Genomic DNA, 27,627 nt, shown 5'->3' with positions numbered 1-27,627 from the left:
GAAGGCAAGATCTTGTATTTGTATAATTAATAATTAATTATGGGTTTTTTAAATGAGTAGATATAATATGGCCAAATGGTATGTTTTTGGTTGCTAAGTTGTCATTCATGGATTATAATTTTGCATTTTTTGCACAAGGTTTTGAGCATATGAATGAACCTATGATGATGGGAGTTAGGTCTAGTTGATTAGGTCTATTAAGGGTCGGACGATGGTAGTCATATTGGTCTGTGGCGAACTTTTACCTTTCTTGATACTCCCTTCGTCCCTTAAAGATTGTTGTGTCGTATTTTGATACTTTTAAGAGTGTATGTACTGAGTTAATGAATTTGTTTGGTTTTTAATATGAGGGGTATTTAATAAAGTAGAGATGAATTGTAGGGACCATGCTATTTTTATTAAGGAGTTAGAGCATTGTTTGGGAATGACTTGAAAGGAAAATAAAGTAAACTTTAAAAGACAATGGAAGGAATGTTGTTGATTATCAAAACTTTATATAGCTATGGTAGAGATGAGTTTGATTTGTAATGGTTGGCTTTTTGGTATGATTATCCGAACTTCACATAGCTATCGTAGAGATGAGTTTGACTTGTAATGGTTGGTTTTCTGGTAAAAATATTGATCTTGTGTTTTCAGAGTCAAAGGTGAGAATTCTCTTATCTTTTTACCTCATTCATAATAGAGCTAATCAACTAATCATGGGTGGATCGAGCCTTGATCAAAAAAGTTGGCCCTATTTCGGGTCAAGGCTTCAAGCTGGACCAAGTTTAGAGCAAAAATAAGTGTTTAATTCCTACATTTCGGGCCAAAAATAAGAGGATTTCTCAGACCGAATTTACTTCGAGCTAAAAATTTAAAAGTCAGGTTGGGTCAAGCTAACTTTGCTATTAAGAGTTGTCGAAGTATAGTTTTACATAACAAAATATTTTACACCTTTTTTTTTTTTTCTTTTTTTACAATATTTATACGATGTACATATTCCACTTTAATTACGTTAAATCCGTCTTTAGGTGTATTTTATTAATATTAATTGTTAGTTATAAATTACATAAATTAACGGTCAATATTATGCATTTGCAAACATAAAAAACATAATTATTAGTACAAATAAAAAGGGAAGAATCCAATAGTGGGACTTGATCCATAGTTTTTATTATCGGTTTGGCGGATCCAAATTAACCGGTTCTAACGGGTCTGGATCCTCATTCCAAAAGGTAAAAATTATCGTTGAAGAGAAATTAAAGCAAAACTTACCAAATTGAGATGCGAATAATAATTACTCCGTAATAAGAAGGATATCACATAAATGACTAGCATTAACAATTAGGGTTAAAAAATTAAGAGTAGTTTTGAACATTAATGATGGCAGACCAAAATTCCATGATAACCTTTCATGATTATCAAAGCATTAATAACCCAACTTTTTAACATTCTTCTGCTCTCAATTTTAGCTACTGATAATTATCTTTAAATTCTTCATTACACATTCAAATTCACCGAGTACAGAATAGCAATTTTTTTTTTTAATTACGACCATAATTTAATTGAATTAGTTTCACTGATAACAAAAATTAACAAATCTAACAAATTCTTATATGTATATACATGGAGTACATCAAAAGTATGGTTAGTGGAGAGTGTTAATAGTGTAAAAGTCCAATGATACAGAACTCAACTTCAGTCACTTTTCTTACCTATATTCCTTTTTTTTTTTTTCCATCAACTTCGATCACCTTCCAATTTCTATAAAGTTTTTTATAGCTTCTTGTAAGTAATAAAACCAAAAAAAAAAAAAAAAAAAGTTAATTTGCAATACTTGTGATTTAACTGAAAAACTACTCCGTATGTATGTTTTTTTCATGACAAAACCTTAATGTGTTGCAACTTGCTAGTATAGTGACAGTTTTGCTTTAGAGTTTGTTTAGTCTATCTTTAAAAAAACTTCTAACATTTTTTTAGTTGATACGTTTTAACTTTGCACTATTCATAAACTATACTTAGAGTAACTTTTGTGATTCATAGCTATGATAAAACACTATTATGTAGGATCTTGTTTAAATCATCTCAATATAAAATTCATTGATGTCCACTTTTTATAATTTTACAATGTTGATGATTAAAAGTTAGCAAACATAATAATAGAAACAGCTCAACATAGAAAGTACATGAAAGTAAGAAATAGCTCAAGTAGTTAGAGCTTCCCTCTCGATTTCAGGAGATCCTTAGATTGATTCTCATCCCGCCCTTGTGGCTCTCTAAACACCAAAACATATGGAGTAGAAAGTAATTTATCCTCTACGTCACGATAAATGCATCCGTGGACGTTTATGAGCTTCAGATGTTGACATGGGCTGGACATCTTGCATCAATCAATTACACCTCCTGTATTTTATGGGCCTGTAAAGAAGTTAATATCATATTCGCAAGTTCATAAATCATAACTATCAATATATCATAAAGGGTGATTGGAGCAATTAAAGCCCAATAAAACCACCAAACTAAGGCCTTGATTAGATGGTGATAATATTCACATCAAGATTTGCAAGTGAGAGAACCAAAATTTTCACTACCTTTTAAAAACTTTAAAATAGTATTTTAGGGGTGAAAGTTCGGTGTTCGGTTTAAATTATTGCCCAACCCGAAACCAAACCGAAATAATTCGGGTTTATATTTTTAAAACTGAAGTTAAATTCGATCCACCCCGAACCGAATTTTTGATTAGCAAACCAAAACCGATCCATAAACCGAATTTTTTACCAGATATGAATCGAAGAAAAAGAAAAGATATAATAATTTCGTCGTGATGTGGACGATAAATTAATACCTATTGTTATACGTTGACATCAAATTCTGTTTTTTGGATGTTTGCTATTTGCATCCTTCTCTGTGATATATTGAGTTCATTGTATTATGTTTTTTAAATACCATTCCATTTCATGTCACTAGTATTGTTCTATTTGGCGAATTGTGCATGTTAAGACTTAAGAAGTGCTAAAATAGACCACTTATACCCATCATAAAAAAAAGACCTTAAATTATTTATATAACATAGTAGATCGAGTTGTATACTTATATAAAGTAATACTGTTACACTCCCTTTATCCATTATAAAATGTCAATTTTCTGTTGATCTTATCTTTTATGTCTATAAATGTTTGTCAAGTACTTAATCATAATTTCAAATAGTGTTTAAAATGGCCCATATCTAAATGGCATTTAGTTCAATTCTATATGTATGCACAGTGCACCATATATGTGTAGCGGAATTAAACATAAATTCACATAAATTTTTTTTTCTTTACAAAAACTTACTGCCAGTTAATAATAATTTATAATACTCCGTAATAAAATTACGAAGTATGTAATACCTTATTAGATAGCTTAAACTAATCTACTACATCCAATTCCTTTAATTAACAACCTACTTTTCTCAAAAAAAAAATAAAAAAAAAATAAAAAAAAAATAAAAATAAAAAATAAAAAAAACCTACTTGTATAATGGTATTACATTTTTGCATGCACACAAGTGGGAAAAACACATTTGATAATGGATGATATTTAATATAATCATATTAGTAAATTCATATAGATATATATGACTATTTGAGCATGTAATTTTCCCAATTAAGTCTTTTTTTTAGTTCAATTGATAATTATTTTTATTTTCTAATTTTTTTACAAATGAATCAAATTTTCAAAATAAAATAAGGAAGTTGTTCCTCATTTTGAGAGTTGGCCAGCAAGATTTTTACCACTTCCACACTCCCTCTTTCAATTGACTTCAAATTTTTATTCTAGCTAGTTTGATTAATAATCTTAATATTTTTTTGTCAATTTTATATGTGAAGATATGAATAATAATAATAATAATAAGGTAAAAGTCAAACTACTCGAACCCAAGTCGTCTGAAATGTTGTGATTTTCGTGAATCAACTGTCAATTTAACTTTCTATTTAACGAACAAGTTACGAGTAATACAAACCACTATAGATTGAAATTGAATAATCCGATACGAGTCAATTTTGTCAGATCCAGGCGACGGAGGGCACACGACAAGGAAGGACAACATAACTTGGAAATTTTGGAAAATGAGTAGCTAGGCAAGGACCACCACTCAACAATCGTAACCTACCAAAGCATAATGATGGGTGTTACACAAGACAACAGTTGATATCAAACGGCCCAAAATGATATCAATGCCAACATTTTGCATATGAAACCAACCAACCACTTCTATATAACATCGTTACTCAACGGCAATCATCAAACTTTCCTTTTTTCTCTCTTTAATTATAATCTTTACCTTTTCTTTTATTTTTTACTTTCTGCTTTTTCTTTTGTAGGGGCAAAGTTAGACAAGTTTGACCCTATTACAGCTATTTTAAGGCAAGTTTTTCTTTTTTTTTTTTTTCAAAAACAAAACAAATTGAAGGAAAAATAAAGTTCTTAAAAGAATTATTATTATTTTCCTTGGAATATTTAGACAAAAAGGAAGCACAAGGCTACAAATATTATGAGTCATTATCATTTACAAGATATTAATAATTTCTTAAGATATAATCCCTATTAATATGTACACTAAGGGTTGACAATAATCCTGTAAGGAAGTGAACTAACCGCCGACTTCAGGCTTAAGCTTGGTTGCACCGAAAACTCGAACAAATGTTCTATGAGCATATTGGTCCAGTCTCTCTTGCTACGGCTTCTACTACCTCTTTGGTAAGCACAGGAAACACGGAGATTGAGTTTTGGGAGCAACATTATCTGGTTGATCACTCTCATTTGGTAATGCGAAGATTGGATTTACACTTTCTTGAGGCTGGGGTATGTCAAATTGTCAGAACTGAGCCAGATTAAGAATAAAACAGCGTTCTTGACGATTCTTCCACTCATTTCCCTTGTTTTTTCCCTGCAGGATGCAGAATCAAACATGAACAAATCTCACTAAAAGAGCTCAAGCAAATAATAAGTCTCTATTGCAAATTCATAATGGATAATCGATTGACAATGCATCAGGCATCATTGTATGAAACAGGATCTTTATCAGTGGGGCAATGAGGAAATCTAAGCACTTAGAATTGACATCCATACTAACAACTAGATAACAAGAATCATTATCCCATTTGACATTTTATAGATTTGCAGTTGTACACCAACTTTAGATAGTGGAGTTGAACATTAGTGTAGTAGCTGTATATCCTATTTGGTCAATCAAGTGCCGAAATGATAGTATTAATTCCCGGGGAGATTCTGGATTTCAGCAAGCAATACTCATCGTGTTTACTAGATAATCATATATGCATGGGCCTACAAGCTCAACATCCTTGAAAAGGCGAAAAAGACAGCATTAGAAATTAATAGTAGCATTAGAAAACGAGTTGTTGGCATTTAGGACTTGAAAAAAAAAATCAATGAAGCAAGACTCGATATTGAAAAGTGAATGTCAAAGACTAGCTAATTTCAAATCTAAGTGACAATAGAACAAATTATGGTTATTTGGTCCAATCAGTGAGGGGAGGGGGGGGGGGGGGGGGGAGTTGAGTCACATCACTTGCAACAAATCGTTACCTCTTTGAAACCACGATCTTCTAACTGCTTGACGAATCTGACGTTCATGTCTCTCTAAAAGTTCATCAACTCGGTATGATTGAGTTAACAATGGTCCGGAAAATTCAACTTTGTCTTCTTGATCCTGAAACCCAAAGACAGGACATCAGTAAGTTGCTGATGTTTACAAATGTTGAAAGTAATACATTAACATAAAAGCTATGATAATGATATATAAACCCAAAGGAAACCACACTTGATGAAAAGAATCCTGCTTCCTTTCAATTTAGGCATGAACATTGCTTATAGTTTTAATAATCACTGTGTTGTCAAAAAGTCTTAAGGTTTACAAATAGGTATGACATAGCTGTAGCTAAACAATATGTCGATATGCAAACGTGACAAGATTCAATGGATTCTCTTTTAGTTATGTCAGTACATGATCAGCACTGATAATATGAACTAACCATGTGGTTTCTCTTTGCTCCAATCTCCTTCTGATAAAGAGCTAAAGATAATTCCTGCGAATGGTACTCATCCGAGGTATCAAAAGAGTCAGGACGATCAAAGTTGCTCCACTGTCTCCTAACTGTATGCTTCAGTGCTTCATAATAATCATGCCCTCTAGAAAAGGCACGAGCTCCTAGAGAAATATCCCCGTTGTTATCATGCTTCTTTAATTCAGAATTAGTTCTATCATTTGACGCTAAATATGTCTCCAAACCATTAAAGCTAAGCTTTGAACTAGACCGTCTATGTGATCTAACAAATGCATCATCTCGTCGGCTTTTAGCCCATGCAAAGCCACTTGACGCTGAAACTTGCAGCGGGCCTGAATATGGCACATCTCCTTGAGAAGCATTCTTTAAATGGGAAGGCTCTTCTCGCCTATCAATTGATGGCTTCGGTGGTTCCCTCCCTTTTATGTCTTCTTCTGGTTGAAAGAGTGCTAAACTTCCATTGATTTTAACTCGCTGTGGATCTGGAACTTGAGATGGCAAAGGCAAGTCCTGCACAAGGAAAATTACATAGGTTAGGAACATAGTAATTTCTTATTGTTTCTATAATGGTAATGCGTAGACAATAAGTTAGAGAGACCTCAGCTGGGGCAAGTTTACGTATGCCATTCGGTTTCTTTGTTGTCTTTCTTCCTGTTTCACTCCCTCGGCCTCTTCCACTCACTCTCTTCCTGAAAATGAATATCAAACAAAACAGTTATGCATAAAGCAGAGCTCCAAAAAATCCAAGGGGCTTTAGAGTTTTAGATTTTAGAGGCAGAAATGCTGGTACTGTCCCATGTATCAAGGAATAAAGTCCCAACATTTTACTGGATAGTACACAAATCGGATTTTGCCCCCGATATATCAAAGACTGCAGAATATCTAGTGTTTCTTTGCCAGAACAGTGTTTTTAAAAAAACAATGTTAAGATCTGTTCACTTGTTTATTTAAACTAAATAAACTGATTTTTATGATTAAAATTGACAGTCGATAACAAGATGTATCTATTATTGTTATTAAAATAAGAAAACAAAAAAAAAGCTCAAAACTGAATTTATTGAAGCCTATTTGTAAAAGTTGGATCGAATTAAGTGTTAGGCTATTGGCAACAGATCCAAATAGCCAGTTTTGTAAGAGTGGCAGATTTCCAAATGATACCTAAGGATACAGTGTTGCTCCTCAGGTCCTAAACAAAGAGTGAAAGAAGGATAGGAAAGAAATATCACCTTCTAGCGTCATCACGACCTTTTGCGTCAATTTCTTTATTAGGTGGGTATTTTGGCAATGTTGATGGATCACACGCATAAGGTTTACAGCTGAAATACTGACGATGAGACCAAAAAATAACCAAGATTAGAAAGGATCTGGGTGATAGAATTCATAATTTCAGTAGAGTAATGCAGAAATTTTAGTGGCACTATCATGTACATTAAAATATGCTATCAGCAAGAAATGCAAGATATTAAGATAAATGAATTTGGAATTAAACCAAGTATATAACTGATACCTCAGAACATAGAGCAGAAGAAGCACTTCCTCGGTTGTATGGTTCCACAGAGAGTAAAGTTTCAATAAGGCTCACAGCAGGTTCGGGCATATCTTTACAAGTAACCATTAGAGAGCTCTCGTATCGCTGTTGTGGCTTAAAGAGAGTGGCATGAGGAAGTTTAGACTTCTTCCAGTACTCGTCGGGTGGGGATCCACATAGCTTGAAGATTTTGTGCAATTGTTCAACCTGTTCATCAAATGACACAATATTTCTCAAGGTTTGGCATGAAAATCAGCAATAACATAATTCTGTTCTCTAAAATTTAATTTGTGCAAAATGATGTAACTATCATAATGTTGAAAGCCATGAGCTTGGCAAAAGTAATCACCTCAGTTCTCCCTTGAAGGAGAGGTTTTCCTAGAAGAACTTCAGCAAATACACAACCAACACTCCAAAGATCAACAGACGGTCCATAATCTGTTGCCCCCAGTAGAAGCTCAGGAGGTCGGTACCACAAGGTTACAACACGACTAGTGAGTGGTTGCCGTTTTGTACTGCAGAAGTTCGCCAACCCAAAATCAGCCACCTTCAAAATCCCTTCATTATTTACCAGAAGATTTGACCCTTTGATATCCCGATGCATTATACCTCGCGAATGGCAGTGCTCAATTCCTGATAACAGCTGCTTCATATAGCACTTGATCTGCATACATCAAGGAAATTTCAGAAAAATAATAGTAATTGAATGTTGGATAAGCTGACTTTGAATACGAACAGAAAGCGGTTATATAAACAAAAGAGATGCAGCATTATACTCCTACATTGTTATATACAACAACTACCAACCACATCCCACAAAATTAAAGTGAAGTTTCCGAAATGAAATTATCAACAATACATGAAAATGCAGTAAAGATATCCAAACTGAACAAACCTGTGATTCCGTAAACTTGATATCAGGACAAGAAACTAGTCCTGCAAGATCATGTTCCATGTACTCGAAAACAAGGTATATGCTACATGACAATTTGGAGGTGACAATTCCTTCCAACTTTATAATATTAGGATGATCAAGCCTCCGAAGAATCAATATTTCTCGCGCCATAAACCTAACACTCTCCGGCTCAAAGTTGTCAAACCGAACCTTCTTCATAGCAACTATCTTCCCAGTTTCAATTTCACGTGCCCGAAAAACACTACTGTATGTACCTTGGCCAATCTAATCAACAGGTAAGAAAAACAAAGCACCAATAAGTTTACAGAACAAAAGCATGGTTAACAGCAATAACAGTTGATACATGATGAAATCCAGATTAAAAGTCAAGCACAAACACTCAATTACTTAGGCATTAGTCATACTAATCCAAAAACCAGCATAAAACTAAAACCTGAATACTATCTGCATAAACACCGCCTTTTAATGCATTTTACTCAAGTTAACACCGCCTTATGCCAGAATCCGGCCAACGTTCCGACTACTTGAATTCGAAGAAAAGTACAAAACAAGAAACATCAGCCTGAAAAAATCTCTCCTATAACAAACAATACCAGAATTTGGCCCCAGAGAGAACTTAGTACCAAGACAAGCTTCCAATTTTTAACCCCAACCACTCAATAAAAGACAGAAATCACATGAAATTGACAGATTACATTCTCAAACAAAATAGAAGCTCAAACCCAAGTCAGTAATTGTCACATGTAATCAAATTAAGACTAAAGAACAAATTTTCATGGACATCACAATTCTATAAAAAGAGTATTAAATAAAATAACAAAATTACAAAATTTAAACCCAAAACCATCAATGTTAGCTGTAATTTCCTCTTTTGAAGAAAAACCCAGCTCAATTTTCCAAAAACACACAGAATCTAATTCTCATTACCCATCTCAATTTTCCTCAAAAAAATCACAATTCTTACACAAACCATGACATAAACATAAACCCGGATCAAATCCCGTCTACATCATTACCCTTAACGACCTAAAAAACCACTAAAAATCACAATTCTTACACAAACTATGACATAATTATAAACCCGGATCAAATCCCGTCTACATCATTACCCTTAACGACCGAAAAACCACAACACCCACCACAATTACCACAAAACTTTATTAAAATCAAATGCAAAAACACAGCAATTTAGTAGCACCTTCTCTAATTTCTCAAAAGCATCAACTCTGAGAGGCAACCAACCATGAATAGCCTCACCAGCAACAGCACTTAACCAAGCAGGCCAACCAGCAGCAACCTGTTCACCTTCAACATACTTCTGCAAATTCCCTAACCTAAAACTCACTGATTCACCCCCACAAGTTGAGCTAACTCGCCCTGACTCACTTGGGTTAAACCTCTTCTTGCCTTCTGACTCAGTGGGTCCCACCCTACTCCGACCAGAACCCCCGACAACCACTACATTGTCTCTGAACACACCGGAGTAATCTGCCGCCGGTGTCACTGACACTCCTCCTTTTGAACTCACACAACCCATCAAAAATTTCCAATTTAAAATTGGTCTTTTTTAGAAAAAAAAAAAAAAAAATTAAATTGAAAATTCTCAAAATTAAAAATTTATGATGACCCAAGATTTCTTGGGATCATTGAAGATGACCCAGATCGCTGAAATTAAAAAAGATTAGATTTTTATGAGAATTTAGTAAAATGAATGTTGAAATTTAGGGGGTGTGAGTGTGTTTGAGAGAATTATTTATATATAAACAGAATTATGATTATAATGTTATAATATATGGTGAAAGCAATGATAGTGATTTGGGTGATGTGGCGTGGTTGATTAAATTTGGACTAGAAGTAGAAATTATTATTATTGAATTTTTGGGTTGGGATTTGGATTTGGATTTTCTGTATCCTAAATTTTTTGTTTTAAAAAAAAAATGGGTTTTTTTTTTTTTTTACTGGAATTATTTGAGTGCGGCAATTGCGGAAGGTGGAGGGAGAAAGAGTGGAGTGAAGAAGAAAAGAAAGAAGAAGAAAATAGCGAGATGAGCGGGCTAAAGATGAATTTTTAATTTGTTTTGGGGTGGTCTACGGTCTACCTGGTTTTGTGCATTGTTTTTTGGTTTTATATTTGATGTTGTCAATATTAGTACCGGCTTTGGGTCTTTTCTAATTAATTACCATTACTTAATACGGAGTATCAAGGTTTTTCTAAGAATATTAGAAAATGGGGAGCTCGTAATTTATTGCATTGGAATAATTGATACGGAAATTTAAAGATAGCATTGGATCGAGCTGGTACGAGATATGACAAGATCGAAACAAAAAGGCACGTATACAGGGCATATCAAACATATGTTGTGTACTCTGTAGTACGTATAGTACGGAGTATATAATAATGTATCAATGGGTCAAGTTTAGGTCACATTCTTTTTTTTGAAAAAATGTAGTGAGGTACGATAAAATGGATGTAAGGGTAATTAAAAGTTAATTGGGTAACCATACTTCTCAAATAATTTATACAAGTACTTTTTTAGTCCACCTTAATTTGACAAATTCTATATTCTAGTGCCAAAGACAACTTAAGAACAAAGAAGATATTTATGTAGAAGTAAAATAGAGTTGAAAATTAGGTTTTTTTTTCCAAAGTAGAATCGAGTTGAAAGTTAGGTCTTATTGACATTGACTAAGTTTATTTGAATTTTAAGAAAATTCAAAAGTGGAAATAAATGCTCTGTTTTTAGTAACAATGAATAACTAATTTATTTGATGATAGGCTCTGTTTTACTGCACCTAATTTTTGCAAAAAGTGAAATTATTTTTTTATTGAACTAAAATAATTTTTGCTAAATTTAAATTAATTTTATATATTTGAATTTATTTTTACTGAACAGAAATAATTTTTAAGGATGAAAACCTATTTTTACTAATTATTTATTATTTTATTTTTTAAAATTTCTAATTTTTACTAAATTTTACTTCATATAATTTTAAAGTGAAAATAATAGGGCCTTAGATTGCATTTTATTTATAAATAATTTGAATATGTCAATAATTTTACTAAGAAATGATGTATGAGTGTTCAGCAAAATATAGTTGTGGAGGTAAGATGTGGTAGTACTTCTTGTTGTGTAAATAACTATTAGCAATTAGATTAAAGATGGATAATTAAAGCAGGAGTGTTCGGCAAAATAGCTATTAATTAGTTGTTTTATATATAAAAAATAGCACTTTTATCCCCTAAAGTATATATTCAATTATCAACCACTACTTTTTTTTAAAAAAAAAATAAAATTCTACTAAAAGTTACCACAACCACTATACTATCAAACACAAACACTTAACATTCTTACTAAGTAGTGGTTTGACTTGACCAAACCAATAAAAGCTACAGCTAATGCCTACAAAATAAAATTAATTAAACTAATAATGTAACAAGTAATTACATAAAATTAGTTATAGAAACACATTCTTTAAATTTGAATTGAAACATGTAGAAGAAGCTATATGTGGTTTCCAATTTCAAAATTGTAAATGCAAGAATTGCCATTACAAATAATGCAAGAAAAAGTCATAACTTTCTAATGAAAGAGATGTCAATTTCTAGTAAATAAATGCTCAGTTTGAAATATATAAACTACCTTAGTGTTCATTGGTTGGTAAACAACTTACAATTTATTTTATGTTTTTGCGCCAAAAAAATAAAAAATAAAAAAATTGTGTAAATCAAATTTCTACTTAAAAAATTTTGAAATGCATAATATTGTAGGTGAAACATTAAAACTAAAGGGACCCCCATGAAACCATGAATTCTTATCCAATGAAGAATACAAGAAAAAGGCGCGTTAGATTGGTTTAGATTATTGGATTGTTGGGTTAGAACAAAATAATGTTTGACAATAATCTAGTTTTAGTGTGGAAACTTTGGATCGTTTTTTGTATTTATAAAATTGTAGAACCATATAATATGGAGTAGTATAATATATTGGAATATTGTACTATGCAATATAACCAGTCTTTACGTTTTGCAGTTCCTAGTTGTCAGAAAGACAAAGTGCTCGTGAGATAATGTGTAGAAACTGGAAAAAGAACAGAAAGTAGACAGGAAAAAAGTCAAAGAGATTGGGAGGAAAAAATAATACGGATTTTCTTATTACCTTACCTCTTCACTCTATTTTCAAGTGTTAACTCGCATAGTAGTTTAGCTGGCTTAATCTGTAAAAGGTGTTGGTTTAGTAGGATGATTCATCTTAGTTTAAAAAAATCAATTTTAAATTGATCATGCATGATTGATAGAGTACGCACCTATTATGTAGTTTTAAGATTTCTTAATATATATACTTTCCTACATGTTTTAAGCACCAATCTATATTGATAGACTATATAAATTGATCTTATATAAGTTTCAACTATAAAGTTAAACTTTTGGCTGAGTTGGTCATTTAACATGCTATCAAAGTTAACATGACACTAGGGTCACAAGTTTGAATCTCATCTACCCTTCATTTCAAAAGTGAAATATTAAACGATGTGTGTATCATAGGGTCCATGTTGCATTCACACTTCAAGCCCAACGAGCTCTCGTGTGAAGGGTTGTGCGTGATAGAGTATATAAGTTGACCTTAAGTTTAAGCTTTTAATCGAACTTGATTCGAAATAACCTATTTGCCACCTCAATTTTTGTTATACCATTTTTTTAAATATCTATGTATAGACACAAAGAAGTAAAGGAACTAAAGTAAAAGATTAGCCTCTCTTCCCTCTCTCTAAAATCCTAGCCTCCGATCCATTGTTGAATTTTGGAGGGGCTATCATTATTTTTACCGGTGAAAAACCCCGTTCATGTGTTTTTATTGTGTGCTTTTTCTCTTGTTTTAGGTTTATAATAACTCTTTCTCTTTAACTAACATTTCTCCCTCGAAAGATAGGTTTTTTTTCTTCTTTCGGAGGATTTGGCTCCTTCGAAAGCTCGGGTTTTACTTCTCTCTTTTGAGGGAGGATGTGTTTTTTTATTTCATAGATTGCTATACAGTTGTTTAATAGGTAAAACTTTGTGCAGGGATCGAAAAAGAAGGTAATATTTTGATTATAATCTTGTGAATCAAGCGAAAATTTTCTACACGGCTACAACAGACAGGTAGACCCTTCGCCGGAGAAGGCTGTAAATCACATTGATATGAAAAAAGGGTATGAAGAATGTACGATTTGCAACAACGAACGAACGTAGCTTTACTTACGAAATGTTTTAATTTGATTCAGTTATTATGTATTTGGTAGATCTAAATCTATTTGTACACGTCATATGACTTTTATTTATGAACAATTTTATTAAAAAAAAAAAAAAACAAAAGTAAAAAATAAATAAAAATAAACTAATTTATTAAAATGAAACCATTAATTGCAATTTTTTTTTTTTAATTTAAAAAAGCCAATTTGAAACAACTTTTGGTCTCTTTCCACACCTTGTGTGTTCTTTTGCAGTTCCCACTTCATGCAAATACCCTTTAGTGGGCCCTATTAGTGGTAAATTAACATGGTTGCTCTAAGCCACAATGGCTAATTAAAAAGGATTAGTAAAGTAGGCATCTCTATGCAATGTTTGTCACTTTGGCACAATACATTATAAAAACTGCAATTTTATTTATTCATGTTTAATTTATACACATTTTGAGTTCTTTAATTTGTTAATTCATATTATAATATGGTGTGAACTCAAAAAAAAAAAAAAACTCAGAAAAAAATATTATAATATGGTGTTAATTATTTGGTCAAAGTGATAACAGTTCCATTAAGCTAGCCTTTTTTGTAAAGGATATTAAGAAAATTCCTCTTTTCACTAATAAGAAAACATTTAAGCTAGCACTTACATGTTTGGTATTATATTATATACAAATTGAAAGAGTAGTGGCATAAATTCATTGACATGTAGGGATATTTGGTTGTTAAAAAAATTTATATATGGGACCATATGTTCATTAATACTTATTTTTTTAATTATTAAAATAAAATAAACAATGAATAACCTTTGGGAATTTTAAGTTTTTATAATTCAAAATGATACTAGACGAATTAGTTTTAAAATTTATGTACATTATTTAATGCTTTTTTTTTTGTCAGCTAATATTAATGCTTTGCTTTTTACATATAGTCATTTCTCCCTCCTTTTAATGTCTATTTATAATCGATCAATATACTCTCAACCAACATTCAATTTTACAAAATGATTTGAAATTCTCTAACTAAAATACTCCAAAATTCAACTTATGAAAAGTTTGATATCCAACTAATTAAAATATCTGAAGTGCCGTTATGTATTCTAATTATATATGAAAAAAGGGCGTTCGAAAAACCAGCTAAAAGTAGAAATATTAAATTAAAATTAACATTACTTACACCGATCGACGCGTGATTTTGTCATGCTTTCTCAAATTAATACTATCATTTAAGAGGTAATATTTTAAATATCCAAAAGGGTGTTCGTTAGCACGATCCATTATATATTACTGTCTTACTCTTGCAAGTTTATTTAATACTCAAAAGCCACTATTAGTCTATTAACAACAATGTCACAACCATGAAATGATTGGCTTTTCACGACTAATAAATTGTGTAGTTAATGTTAGGGACTCAACAAAAGCATGTTTGTGTAGTGTTAAAAGGATGGAATAAGTGGTTTCAAAAAAAAAAAAGGATGGAATAAGTAAGTATACATTTAATAAATGAAGAGAATAATAATTATACATGACAAAGCAATTTAGAAAAGAGGACAATCATTTGGAATTGGAATTAATAGTAAATTTATGGGTGCTCAGTGTTATTAAATGTTGGTTATTAAGAAACATATAGTACATATATACAATAATAAAATTAATACAATTATTAATTTAGAAATGTATATTATTTCTTCCATTTCATGCCTTTTCTATTTTGAGTTTTTCTACTTGTTATTTGTACTCACTCTGTCCCTTTTTTACATTCCTATTTGTAAAATTACACGGGAATTAAGGAACTAAGAATAAAACAAATAACAATATAATAAAACAAAACACAATGGAAAATAATACAAAACATTAAATGATGTCTTCGAGTAAAACAAAGATAGATTAATATTTAATGATGACATGTCATCAATCCTTTGCAAAAAAAAGGACCAATAACATGCTCCTATTGGAAAATTAAGAACCAACCATATTCATCTAAATTTAGGCACAAAGATTGATGGAGGAGGAGTGAGAAAATAAGACTGCGAATAGGAAAGTAAGAGTGTAAAATTAAGAGTAAAAAAGGGATAATTTGAGAGGAAAAAAACAAAACAGAAAAAAGGGATAATTTGAGAGGAAAAAAAAAATACTTGCTAAAAAAGAAAAGGAGAATGTAATTTTGAAATACTCAAAAAAAAAAAGCAGGAATGTAAAAAAGAGATGGATGGAGTAGTTTTTTTTGTAAAACTAATTTACTCTGTTTTGACTCCATGTTATGGCTATGTATATCATAGTGAAGCATAATTGAAATAGAGCAATGCTCCCTTTGTCCCATAATATAATTGTTTCTCAATTTTCATGGGAATAAAGATAAAAGATTTTTGAGAGGAAATAAGAGTTATTTTGGTAAATTTGGAAAACCAAGTCTTCATAAAAAAAAAAGTTTAATTCTTAGAGTGATTTGTATATGTGGCACACGATTGTGAATTTGAGATAAATTTCGAGTTACACATTGTAAAAATACAATTTATTGATCCACATTAAATTTAGTTATCCAATCCACTCTAAGGGCCTGTTCTCATACGTTGAAATTCAGTTCACTTCAGTTCAGTTCACTTCAGTTCAGTTCAGTTCAGCTCCTAATTTCCTTCTCTTATAAAATATTCATTTTATTTCAGTTCAGTTCAGTTCAGTTCAACTCAGTTTAGTTCATTTCAGTTCAGATCAGTTCAGTCAATGAGAACAAGCCCTAATAATAGTGTAGTACAGCACATACATCCCAAATTCCAAATGGTAACCAAGCTATTTACATTGGGAAACAAGATTCATTTAGGACACATTGTTAATGAATCAAGATCAACAGAATCTAAAGTATAATAGTTGTTATAAAATTTTGAAATCCAAGTATCCAACTATATATAATGGATTGATGGATGCCTTAAATTATCACACAAGAATAAATACTTCAAATATTGTTGTTGGATTTTTTGATTGACTAGAATAAAATTGTACTGTACCGTCTAAAACCGAATAATTAATCTTAATTAAAATGTCAAGCCAATTGATTTTGTTTTTGGTGCACATGTCAAGCCAAATGATGAAACAACTAAAGTGGATTATATCCAGACTAATTAGTCAAATAAAGCTGGTATAAAATCAAATTGACCTGATTGCATGTCCAATAAATGGTGGCGCAAAGGCACAAAAAGATTTCATCATATCATATCTATTGAACATAAAAAATCTTACAATCCGCAGTAATACTTTTGGTAGGTTTATATAAACAGCTGCAACTAGGGGTGTTCAAATCCGGGTACCCGGGTTTTCGGGTACCCGAAAACCCGGGTACCCGGAGATTCGGGTAGTTGAGAATTTGTCCCATGTCCCGACCCGAATATCTCGGGTACCCGGGTTCCGGGTACCCGAATTATTCGGGTCGGGACATAGGGTACCCGGATTTTTTTTTATTTTTTTTAAAAAAATACTTTTTACTTAAATTTATGTATTTATCTTGCTGTAATTCAATGGAGAAAAAAAATCAAGCAAAACGGATACCACGAATTCCATGAACAATGAAGAATATAGTCATAGACAAATGCAATACCAAGAATTCAACGAAATACACTACGAATTTAGTCCAATTACCACAATAATACTATCAATTGGATTACATAAATTCAAATCTACCACAAATTACAACAACATTAAAAATACCCCTAAAAATACCACAGATCCGTGAAGGCTTAAACTGAGATTGAGTCGCTTAAAGCCTTGAACTTGCGTGAACTCGTGAAGGCTTGAATGAAGACAGATCCGTGAAGGCTTGAATGAAGGCAGATATGTGGAGGCTTGAACTCGCATGAACCCTAATTTGCAAAAACCATCTGATTACATTTATTGTACCCGTATTTCTTATGAATCTAACCATTTGATTGCATTATAGCTAGTTTACTTTGGAGCAGATTAGAGAGAGGAAGAGAGGAAGATTTGTGAAGACGAAGTAGATCAGAGAGAGGAAGAGAGATGAAGCAGAGAGAGAAAGAGAGGAAGAGAGAGAGAGAGAGAGAGGGGAAGAGAGAGAGAGCGGCAGAGGGGGGTGAGATTGTGAGAAATGAAAACCCTAATGGGTTGGGCTAAAGTTTGAGGGGGGTTTGGTTTTTTTTTTTTTTTATATTAATTTATTTTCGGGAAACGGGTACCCGGGTTTTACAAAACGCGGCCCATGTCCCGACCCGGATAATATGTATTTTTCCCGGGTCGGGTACCCGTCCCGAAAAAAAAAGCTTTTTTCCCAAAACTTCCCATCGGGTATTTACCGGGTCATCGGGAAATCGGGTCAGGACAATCGGGTCGGGTTTTTTTGAACACCCCTAGCTGCAACATGTACTCCTTCCATTCATATTTTTCGACCACTATACTTAATTAACTAAAGTAGTTCGTTTCATATTATCTGTCACTTATTTTGGCAATTCAAACGATCATTATTGCGTAAGATTATCAATGTATATAAGTAGTATCAATTTTATATCATATAATAAGTTAATAACTACATAACCTCTTTAATTTGGGTCATTTAATCTTATCATAATATATAGATACTTAATTACTTATATATAGGATTTTAGGGTAGGGAAAATCAGATCATTTTTAGCCTAGCTAAGCTTTCAAGCTAATTACTACCCTATTATGTTCGAATAATTCATCTAGGTCAAGTCCGAGCTCTTAATCTCTAGCTCACTAATCTCTCAAAGAGAGTATACATATAACAAAGAATAAGTTTTAAGATGTAGGTGAATGTTTATTTTAAGACAGATATACAATATGAAATAAGTGTGTGTTCGTTCCAATATTTCTTATTACTTACAAAGTTACAATATAATAATAAATTAAAGACTATAGAAAGAATTAAAGAAAATTCAATTTTTTGAAAATGATCTTAATTTTGATTGAGCTACATAAAACAAAAGTAATTGAACACAAATCTGTTGAACATCCAAACTAATATAGATCAGTAATCCCAAGTTTGTTATGTTGTCACTTGTCACATAAACCTGCAGGGTGAACTAATTTTCTTTACTTTTGCATCACTTAAAACCCTAGAACAAAAAAAAAAAAAAATCCTTTTTCCATGCATATGCATGTGATGTTTGTTAGTGGAGAAGATTGTTAGGGAAGAATAGGCTAGGGTATGTAATAATAGAAATTTGAATAACTAAACATTGATCTAAATCTGCATCAAGTGACACGTAATTTTGTTGTAAATTCACAACTTAATTTCCATTGTGGAAAGCGGAAACATACATACTCCGTACTTTATAATTACTTATACATAAACTACATACCTATACTAAGGGTTATGAACAGCAAAACCCTATAATAATAAACAATTACAATAATAATAATCTCGATCGATGATTGGGCTTTGCCCACAATAATTACACTTTAACAAGTTACATCATCATCATCTGAATTTAGATGATTATTTCTCTTCCATGCAACTCAATTATCAACAAGCAGGATATATTGAACAAGTCACAAATTGTTAGATTCGGTTTCATATATATAAATATATGTTCATGTATTGTACATAGATAATTGCATGCATCACCACATGGAGTCCAAGTTGAATGGTTGCTCCTGCTGGAGTTGCTGCTGGTTTGGTTGATTCTGTTGTTGTTGTTGTAAAGACTGGAACACCGTCTCAGCAGACGATGAAGGATGGAAAGTCGAGCATAGTTCACTCGTCGTTCCTAGAGGCAACCCTTGCTGGTTGCCTAGGAACGACGTGTAGTCAGTGTTACTACTACTCGTGTTACGGAATTGTAGAGCCTTAAGCAACAAGGAATTTACGGTACTATTTAGGTTAGGAGTAAGCAAGGTAGAAGGCCATGATGATAGTGAAGGGAGTGTTGTGGCCATTTCTCGTGCCCAATTTAAGTTTAAATTCGTGTTCGCGTTTAAATTATTGAGATGATTAGGGGTGCAATTAGGGTAATTTTGTAGTGAAGGGTAAGTGAATGTAGGGTTTGGTGAAGTTGATAGGGTGTTTAGATTTGGTAGTTCAATGTCTCCAAATTCATTTGTAGTTGTGTTGGTGTCATCTGGTGAGTCTGGTGAGACCATAGAAGGTGAGGTGGGTTGTGGTTTTTTAATTGCTACGCTCTTCTGAAAAACCCTACATACCACCCATTCATCCTGGAAACACATAGCAATAGGTCGTATTAGGAAAATAGGAAAATTGGCGAAAAATAAATTCACATAGTAAATAATCAAAAGAAATTGCAACAAATAATAATATGAACTAATTATATTTTTGTGTAAAAGAGAAAAAAAAAAACCATATCTACCCTAGTTATTAATCCGCGTCAATCACAAATTCACAAGTTAATGATCATGTATATAATGGCCTAATCTTAAAATAGATTTTTTTGCACTTAAACTACATGCAAATCACTTGTTTTGTAAAATTAAGTTTGTGAAACCACTTATGATAGATTTTCTTGAAAGAAATGGTTACAATATGGTTTTTGGAAAATTAAAAATTAAAAAAGAATTGTGAGTATAACACTTCAATTCTTAAAATGGGAGAATTATTACAACAAATTGAAGATTAATAATAAAGAAACTTATATGAATGTGCTATACTTAATTATACAAAAGAAAATTTGATTATCATAAAATTGAAACAAATATATGTATTTTTACATCATATAAAATATTATGTCACATTATTAATACCATATTTTTATAATATCAATTATAATAAGGTATGACCTCTATAATTTGATTGTTATTTAAGGGTCATACACTGATACACATATAAGATACTAAAACAACATAATATGAATGAAGTAATATATACTAAGTACGTATGTGATTTGGACAGATAGAGTACAATTTTAACAGGACAAAAGTATATACGTACCTTGGAGGGTTTGAAAGAAAGCTTATTGTCAAGACGATATTCATGCATAACCCAATTAGTCTTCTCTCCCTTAGGTGCTCTTCCACGGTAAAATACAAGAGTCTTCTTCATCCCAATTAACACTCCTCCTCTATATATTTCTTTGTCCTTCCCTGTGGTTTTCCAATAACCTGCTTCTGTTGCTCGATTTGTCCTTAATCCTGTTGGGTATTTTCGATCTCTTAGGCTGAAAAAATACCATTCTTTTTCTCCCATTGATGCTTTTCCTGCATGTTATTAATTCATGAGAGTTATAGTTTCACCTTTATGTAAGTACATATTGAAAAATAAAAGCTACGAGTAGTTAAAATTGATAACATGGGATAAGGCAACACAAAATTGTAACGTTTTGACAAACAGTGACATCACAGAGATAACATTAACTTAACTCTAAAAATATTTTTAGGTTGTATATTCAACTTTTCTGACTTGTTTATAAGATATTTAATTAAATATAAATTCTTAATCTAATCCAACCTAAACCATAATTTTTTCGAATTGATCAAAGTTGTGAACTACTTGGTCATAAGAATATATGGAGTCCTAAGATCGACTTTAAATGAAATTCTTAAATTGACATATCTTTATCAATTAACGTGTGACGGAAACATGTGTTAATCGATATAATCCACTAATCATTGATTAGTTGTTTTTAATCTTTCGTTTCTCAGCTTTTTGTACGTATATCGCATCTACATATTTTTCAAGATCCCACCCGGTTCACCAGAGCTTAGCTTCGACTAATACATTTGGATTCGACCCGGGTTACACACTTGGCTTATGGGGTCATGACTCATGAGTCTCCTAACAAGAGTTTTGCATACAATGAGGCTCAAACTCACCAGGCATCCAACAGGGAAATGCTGCGACTGAACTCATTAGAAATAAGTGTCCCTTAAGTGACATCAAATTGCTTATCATTTGAGCCAACTTTTGTTAGGCATCAACATCGATAATAAAGACATGGACCCAAAAGTAAGTGAAAATCATATGGACTTTTGTCACGTGCTAGACCTCTTATTCAGCAAACATAAAATAGTCAAAACTAGGAACTCTAATTCCCAACTCCTCTTTTCTCTTCGATCTACCGCAAAACTTACTCATCAAGTCCCAACCACCGTCGTTGAACTCGCTAGCTCGCTCTTTCTCCGCCATCCTTTACTCTTTCTACTCCTTTTCCGGCTATTATTCGCCGCGGATCGTGCTACAACCACCTTTTCTGCTGTCTTTCTCTTCCATACATGCGCAAAGCTAGCTGTCAATCACCCTTGATCGCAACGAACACTCCGATCATCACAAGTTTCTAAGGTTATTATTCATTCATCTCTATTATATAAGCTAATAGTTGAGAACTACAAAAGTAGATTTTAATTTTTTCAATAATGTTGATATGCTATGATTTGTTGTCTGTTTATCTTATCACGCTCATATTACGTGCATATAGTAACCATATTGTTCATTTATTCGAAATTACAACGTACAACTTTAGAAAATATTATTGTAAATTTGTTATTATCTAATTTATGTTATGGAAAAAATTCATGTTATTTAATTCTCTTATCTTCTATAGTTGGCTTAGCTTGTATGTTCAACATTATTCTCTATGTCTAAATTTATTTGTCGCTTTGATAATGTAATTTTACTAACATGATGACCTTATTAACCACATTGAGATATTCATATATCTATTAAGCTATTAATGTGACAATCAACTTTCTATACTCAATAATATTTGCAGTTTGTAACACATATTTCGTACATGAATTGGCTAAAAAAGAACTTACAACATTAAATTAGGGCAATATTAGTTAATTTTCCTATTTATAAAATGTACCTGGAAGGTCCCAAGGCTCACACTTGTTAAGATCAACATCAGCAATAGCTTTAGAATTAAAACCAAAATCGGAAACTTTCTTTGATAAATAGAATGTAATGAGCTCCTCGTCCGTTGGATGGAACCGAAACCCTGGAGGAAGATTCTCCTCCATTAGATAATTTCGATATCGAATTTTCAATAGTTAATGTACAATTATATTTTTGTGGAGTTGAAGAAATAAAATTAGAAGGAGAAAATAAAGTTAAGGGTAAATATCCTTAAATATATATACATGCAATGCCTTAAAAGAGGTAGCAAGTTTGGGTGTTAATAGGAAGAAGACATTCTTGAGGAAGAAGCTCCTATTTTTAGTCTACTTTATTTACTGTTCTTCTGGAAACTGATCAGCTAACATTTTGACAAAGGTATATGGTAAATCAATTCATGTGTTTCTATTGTTTGAAATACTCTATTTGGATTATTTTATTTTTTTTATCGCTTAATTTGTTGTTTATGTGTTATTTGTTTTATCACGAGTTTTTTTGCTTTTTTTTTTTCATTTTTTTATTTACAAAGGTTTTATAAAAATTCTTATTACACTCGAGTATTTTGTTTTTACTAATAAAAAGTGTAATTTTATATTGTCGAGTTTATCCAAAACTTCGTAATAGTTTACTATTATTATTGAAAATTTTGACACATTCCTTGAGCAATTTCTACAAGTAACTATACGGTGAGACATCTAGAAGAAGTTGAATGTACATCATGTGGCTTTTAATGTAATAAGCACATATCTACTTTTTGGACTTTTAGTTTAGGTTACAAACAAATTACAGTGCATTAATTAGATCGATTTCCCTTTTAAAGTCAAGATAATTTTAGGGTTTTATAATCCTCAATTGATGGTCCTAATTAATCGTTGTACATAATTCCAATCCCTAATGGATTAAGCTAAGTATATGTTGTGAAATTAAAATGCTATTCTTTAGGTATTAGGTTTGTAAAAATGTTTTGTACTTCAATCTCAATTTAATAATACAATCAATTAACATAATTTCGTTTAATTTAAGTATTCTTGAAATCAAAGTATTTTAATTGTAATTTGTAATAATGATCACGGTTACATATCCCCGTTCTCTACTACACGTTATTTACTATACAACTTAAACTTCATATCTAGAGCTGTCAGTTTCTGACCCGAACCGTTAAACCTGACTGTTTCGAACCGATTCGAAAAGGAACTGAAATGTTTAAAATCCGTTTTTTGGAAACCGAAAACTGACCCGACCCAATTTTTTTCAAACCGAAACTGAACTAAACTGAATTTGTGCAAACCGTTACTAACCCGACCCGTTATCAAGCCAAACCGTTACAACCCGAAACTGAAAGCAACCCAAACCGATTACGTTTAAACCCGATAGTAACCCGACCCGTTTTAAACCGAAAACCGTTAAAACCCGATAAAAATCCGATAAACCTAAATCGTTCCAACCCGTAATCCGTTGTGACCGAACCGGTTATAATCCGTAACCCGTTGTGACCGAACCGTTTACGACCCGTAGCCCGTTATGACCAAACCGTTTAAAACCCGTAACCCGTTATGACTGAGTCATTTACAACCTGTTACCCAATATGATTATGATCTAATCTGTTTCAACCCACTACTCGATAAACCCAACTTATTTATGACTTGACTTGATTATAACATGACTCGTTCCTACCCATTATATGACTAATTCGACTCGATAATCATCCGACTCAATTTTAACCCGATATGATTTGATTAGAAACCCGTTTCAAATTGGGTAAACTCGTTTTCAAACCAACCAAGTTCAATCTAAACCGATTATAACCGAAACGATATTGGTTGGACCCGATTTCACCCGATCTATTTTGAACCGAAACCCATTTTCGAACCGACCCAGTTAAACCCAAACTGATTATGACCCGAACCAATTACGACCCGTCCTGATTAAGACCCGAACTGTTTTTAACCGAAACCCACATTAAATGGGCTAAACCCGTTTTCAAACCGACCCAATTCAACCCAAATTGATTATGACCCGAACCGACTAGAACCCGACCCGATAAGGACCCGATCCGAATAGAAACTGCAATTAAAAAAACCAAACCGAACTGACCCGATAATTTTCAAAACCGACCCAAACCGACCCGTTTATTATTTCAATCCGTTATAAACCGACCCGTTATAACCCGAAACTGATAAACCCAACCCAAACCCGAACTGTTTAACCGAATTGACACCCCTATTCATATCACATCATCCTTATATGAAATACATGTACACTTTTTCCCTAATCATGAGGTAATTCTCCCATATCACACCAAATGTTCTCCTAAAAACATTAATCAACGTTAATTATATTATTTATTAAGATCTTAATTAATAAAACATAATCCGTATTAGGTGGCAACTTTATGGGTATCATTAATATAAAATTGAGCTAAGAAGTGTGAACACAACAATTGTACGAAGAGTGTCCTTGCATGCCACAGTATAAGGGAAGACTTGGTAATCAAACGTGGTAAATAGTTAATGTTAGGATTGACTAATTTGGTTTTATAACGAAGACGTAAGCATATATTTAGGACAATTATAAGAATTAATCATTCATATTGCTATGAAGTTAGGAGGGTTAATTCTTGTATGTGATAGGAAGGAAGGTTCATGCATTATATTCTTTTGGGTTGGTGACTATTTTTAACCACTCATATATCACCGGCAGCCAAGATTATGTAGGTTTGAACTATATATTGCATGGACCGTACTAGATAATTAATTAAGATGGTATAGTACATATATAGTTAGTCATAGTCTAGAAGTAGTTATCGTTTCTGTGTTAGTTGCACTAATAATCTATTTATTTAAATGTATGTATACAACGTATGTTTGACGATATATGCAATTCTAAGGGATGTATAGAAACATTTAAATTAATACATTTTTGAATTGAAACTAGTTAAGTTAAATTTAGGCATTATTATTTTCATGATAAAATTATGTGTCAACAACATCATCTAATAATATTGAAGGATGAAGAATCCTACTAAGGGCCTGTTCATATTTACTTAATTTCAGTTCAGTTCAGTTCAGTTCAGTTCAGTTCAGTTCAGTTCAGCTCCAATCAGTTCAGTTCAGTTTAGTTCAGCTCCTAATTTCCCTCTCTCATAAAATATTTATTTCAGCTCAATTCAGTTCAGTTCAACTCCAATCAGTTCAGTTCAGTTCAGCTTCAATCAGTTCAGTTCAGTTCAGCTCCTAATTTTCCTCTCTCATAAAAATTCATTTCAGCTCAATTCAGTTCAGTTCAACTCCAATCAGCTCAATTCAGTTCAGCTTCAATCAGTTCAGTTTAGTTCAGCTCCTAATTTCCCTCTCTCATAAAATATTCATTTCAGCTCAATTCAGTTCAGTTCAGTAAATGTGAACAGACCCTAAATCAGTACCAGGCCTCTCTTAAATTAAACCTGTCAAGCTCTGTAGGACAACACTGGAGAGTAGAGGGGAGAGGTAAGGTTGTTGCTATCATTGTTGTAAAGTTATTTTATCCTCTAGTATATTTGTTTCTTAATCCAGATTGATTAATATCAGTACGTTCATTATTTGTAGAATGATTTTACTAAAAATATTTTAACTTTAGCTTCATTAGATATGGTCCGTGGACTTATTACTAGTTGTAGAAAAATAAAATAAACTAACTAATCATTTTTTTTTATCAAAAAAATAAAAATAATCACTTAGTGACATAGGTGTGGGGTGATTATGTGACATGTCCACTGTTCTTATTGTGTCTCTAACCACGCTAGGTAAAGTTATTTTTTTAAGTTTGGTTTTACTAACATTTTTTTTTTCTTGCCCACTATGTAGTGTGCACTAAAAAGAACTCTGTATATATATCTCGCATTCTGTAAGAGGATCATGGAGTTGAGGGATGGTTTGTCCGTCCATCTCTCTCAAGAGTGACCTGGATTCGATCTTCACCCCACCTCTCCAGTGATAGGAGGGGCACCCCCGTATTTTACCGTGAAAAAAAATCTCGCATTTTGTAAAATATATTTTGCAATGTCTTCTATGTGAAATTAAAGCCTCATACTTAATTAATATTTTTATCGCAATATTTTCTTGTTCGCGCATTATTTATCTATATCTCTCTTCTCATCTCATGAATATATTTTTCTATTTCTCCCTCAGTTAGTTAGGTCTCTCTCTATAATCTATCTTGTGCATCCATTACACGTTTCAATAATGAAAGAACAGAGGAAGTATCTACTAATGACCAAAACAACAAAAAATATATTTGACAATATAATTATATGGAAAAAAATGAATTTCACCTCATGGTACTTTCCCTCTAAGGCTCTAATTAATTATTATTAAACACAACTTATAATTAAAGAGAATAAAATAAAGAAGTGTTAGGATTTAGAAATTGACATGGTGCGTCACAAAACATGGTGTGTGTATGTAGCACGAGTAGAGGGCACTATATAATGATGAAAAACATGGGGTTCTATAATTGCTGCTTCCTATTTTCTAACCAGGATCATTAGCCTTGATGCATGAGCACTCAAAATCAAAACCACCTAATTAATTAAGTCAACTTATAATAATGTCCCTAATGAATTTTAATCTTAAAAAATACTAGTACTTTGTAAAAATTCATTCTACACTATAGTAGTATGTACTCTATATATATATGCTCTGACATATACAATTCATGTTTGATTAATTCTTCAAGTTACAACTACTGATTAAGCAAGCTCTATATTCTGCTGTTATTTAATGTGTACAAACTCGATCTCTTCGTTTCTTTTTTGTTCTTTTCATTAAAATATTCAATTTGAGAAGAGATAAACTTTAACTATGAAGAATCTCTGAAAAGTATATATATATATATATATATATATATATATATATATATATATATATATATATATATATATAGGGGAGGGATCCGGTGAGAATAGGTCTTTATATGAGAAATCTATCATATATGAGAATACATCACAACCATTAAATAGAACAAGATTCAACAGCTGAGAACACTCCAAGAGTAATGGCAAAAGTGTAAATTTACGCTCAAATAAAACCCTTCCTACCCACACATTCAACTCATCCTCCAAACCCATGCTC

At 32.2% G+C, this 27,627-nt stretch overlaps 2 protein-coding genes across 3 annotated transcripts; both read right to left on the bottom strand.

The window, feature by feature from the left end:
* Nucleotides 1–4,050: 4,050 nt before the first annotated feature.
* On the bottom strand, nucleotides 4,051–10,365 carry IBS1 (Protein kinase superfamily protein). Of its 2 annotated transcripts, XR_014103685.1 has the most exons (10): nucleotides 9,690–10,365; nucleotides 8,471–8,755; nucleotides 7,925–8,239; nucleotides 7,555–7,782; nucleotides 7,274–7,371; nucleotides 6,646–6,736; nucleotides 6,015–6,557; nucleotides 5,569–5,692; nucleotides 4,618–4,909; nucleotides 4,051–4,128 (listed from the first exon to the last, which is right to left on the bottom strand). XR_014103685.1 is itself a non-coding variant. In XM_081655449.1 (9 exons), exons 1-9 carry the CDS (start codon nucleotides 10,026–10,028, stop codon nucleotides 4,890–4,892), a joined length of 2,043 nt encoding a protein of 680 aa, XP_081511575.1. In that variant the 5' UTR covers nucleotides 10,029–10,365; the 3' UTR covers nucleotides 4,450–4,889. The 2 variants fall into 2 exon arrangements, 1 of the variants encoding a protein (XP_081511575.1); XM_081655449.1 differs by lacking the exon at nucleotides 4,051–4,128 and having other exon boundaries at nucleotides 4,450–4,909.
* An 8,659-nt stretch (nucleotides 10,366–19,024) lies between these two features.
* Nucleotides 19,025–22,644, bottom strand: LOC145599391 (NAC domain-containing protein 72-like). Its single transcript, XM_081655783.1, has 3 exons — nucleotides 22,491–22,644; nucleotides 20,618–20,883; nucleotides 19,025–19,887 (listed from the first exon to the last, which is right to left on the bottom strand). Exons 1-3 carry the CDS (start codon nucleotides 22,642–22,644, stop codon nucleotides 19,297–19,299), a joined length of 1,011 nt encoding a protein of 336 aa, XP_081511909.1. The 3' UTR covers nucleotides 19,025–19,296.
* Between the last annotated feature and the right edge of the window lie 4,983 nt (nucleotides 22,645–27,627).

The sequence above is a fragment of the Chenopodium album genome, chromosome 20 (assembly GCF_948465745.1).
Source record: "Chenopodium album chromosome 20, dcCheAlbu1.1, whole genome shotgun sequence".
NCBI classification, from domain to species: domain Eukaryota; kingdom Viridiplantae; phylum Streptophyta; class Magnoliopsida; order Caryophyllales; family Amaranthaceae; genus Chenopodium; species Chenopodium album.
This window is presented reverse-complemented; position numbering and strand designations above follow the sequence as displayed.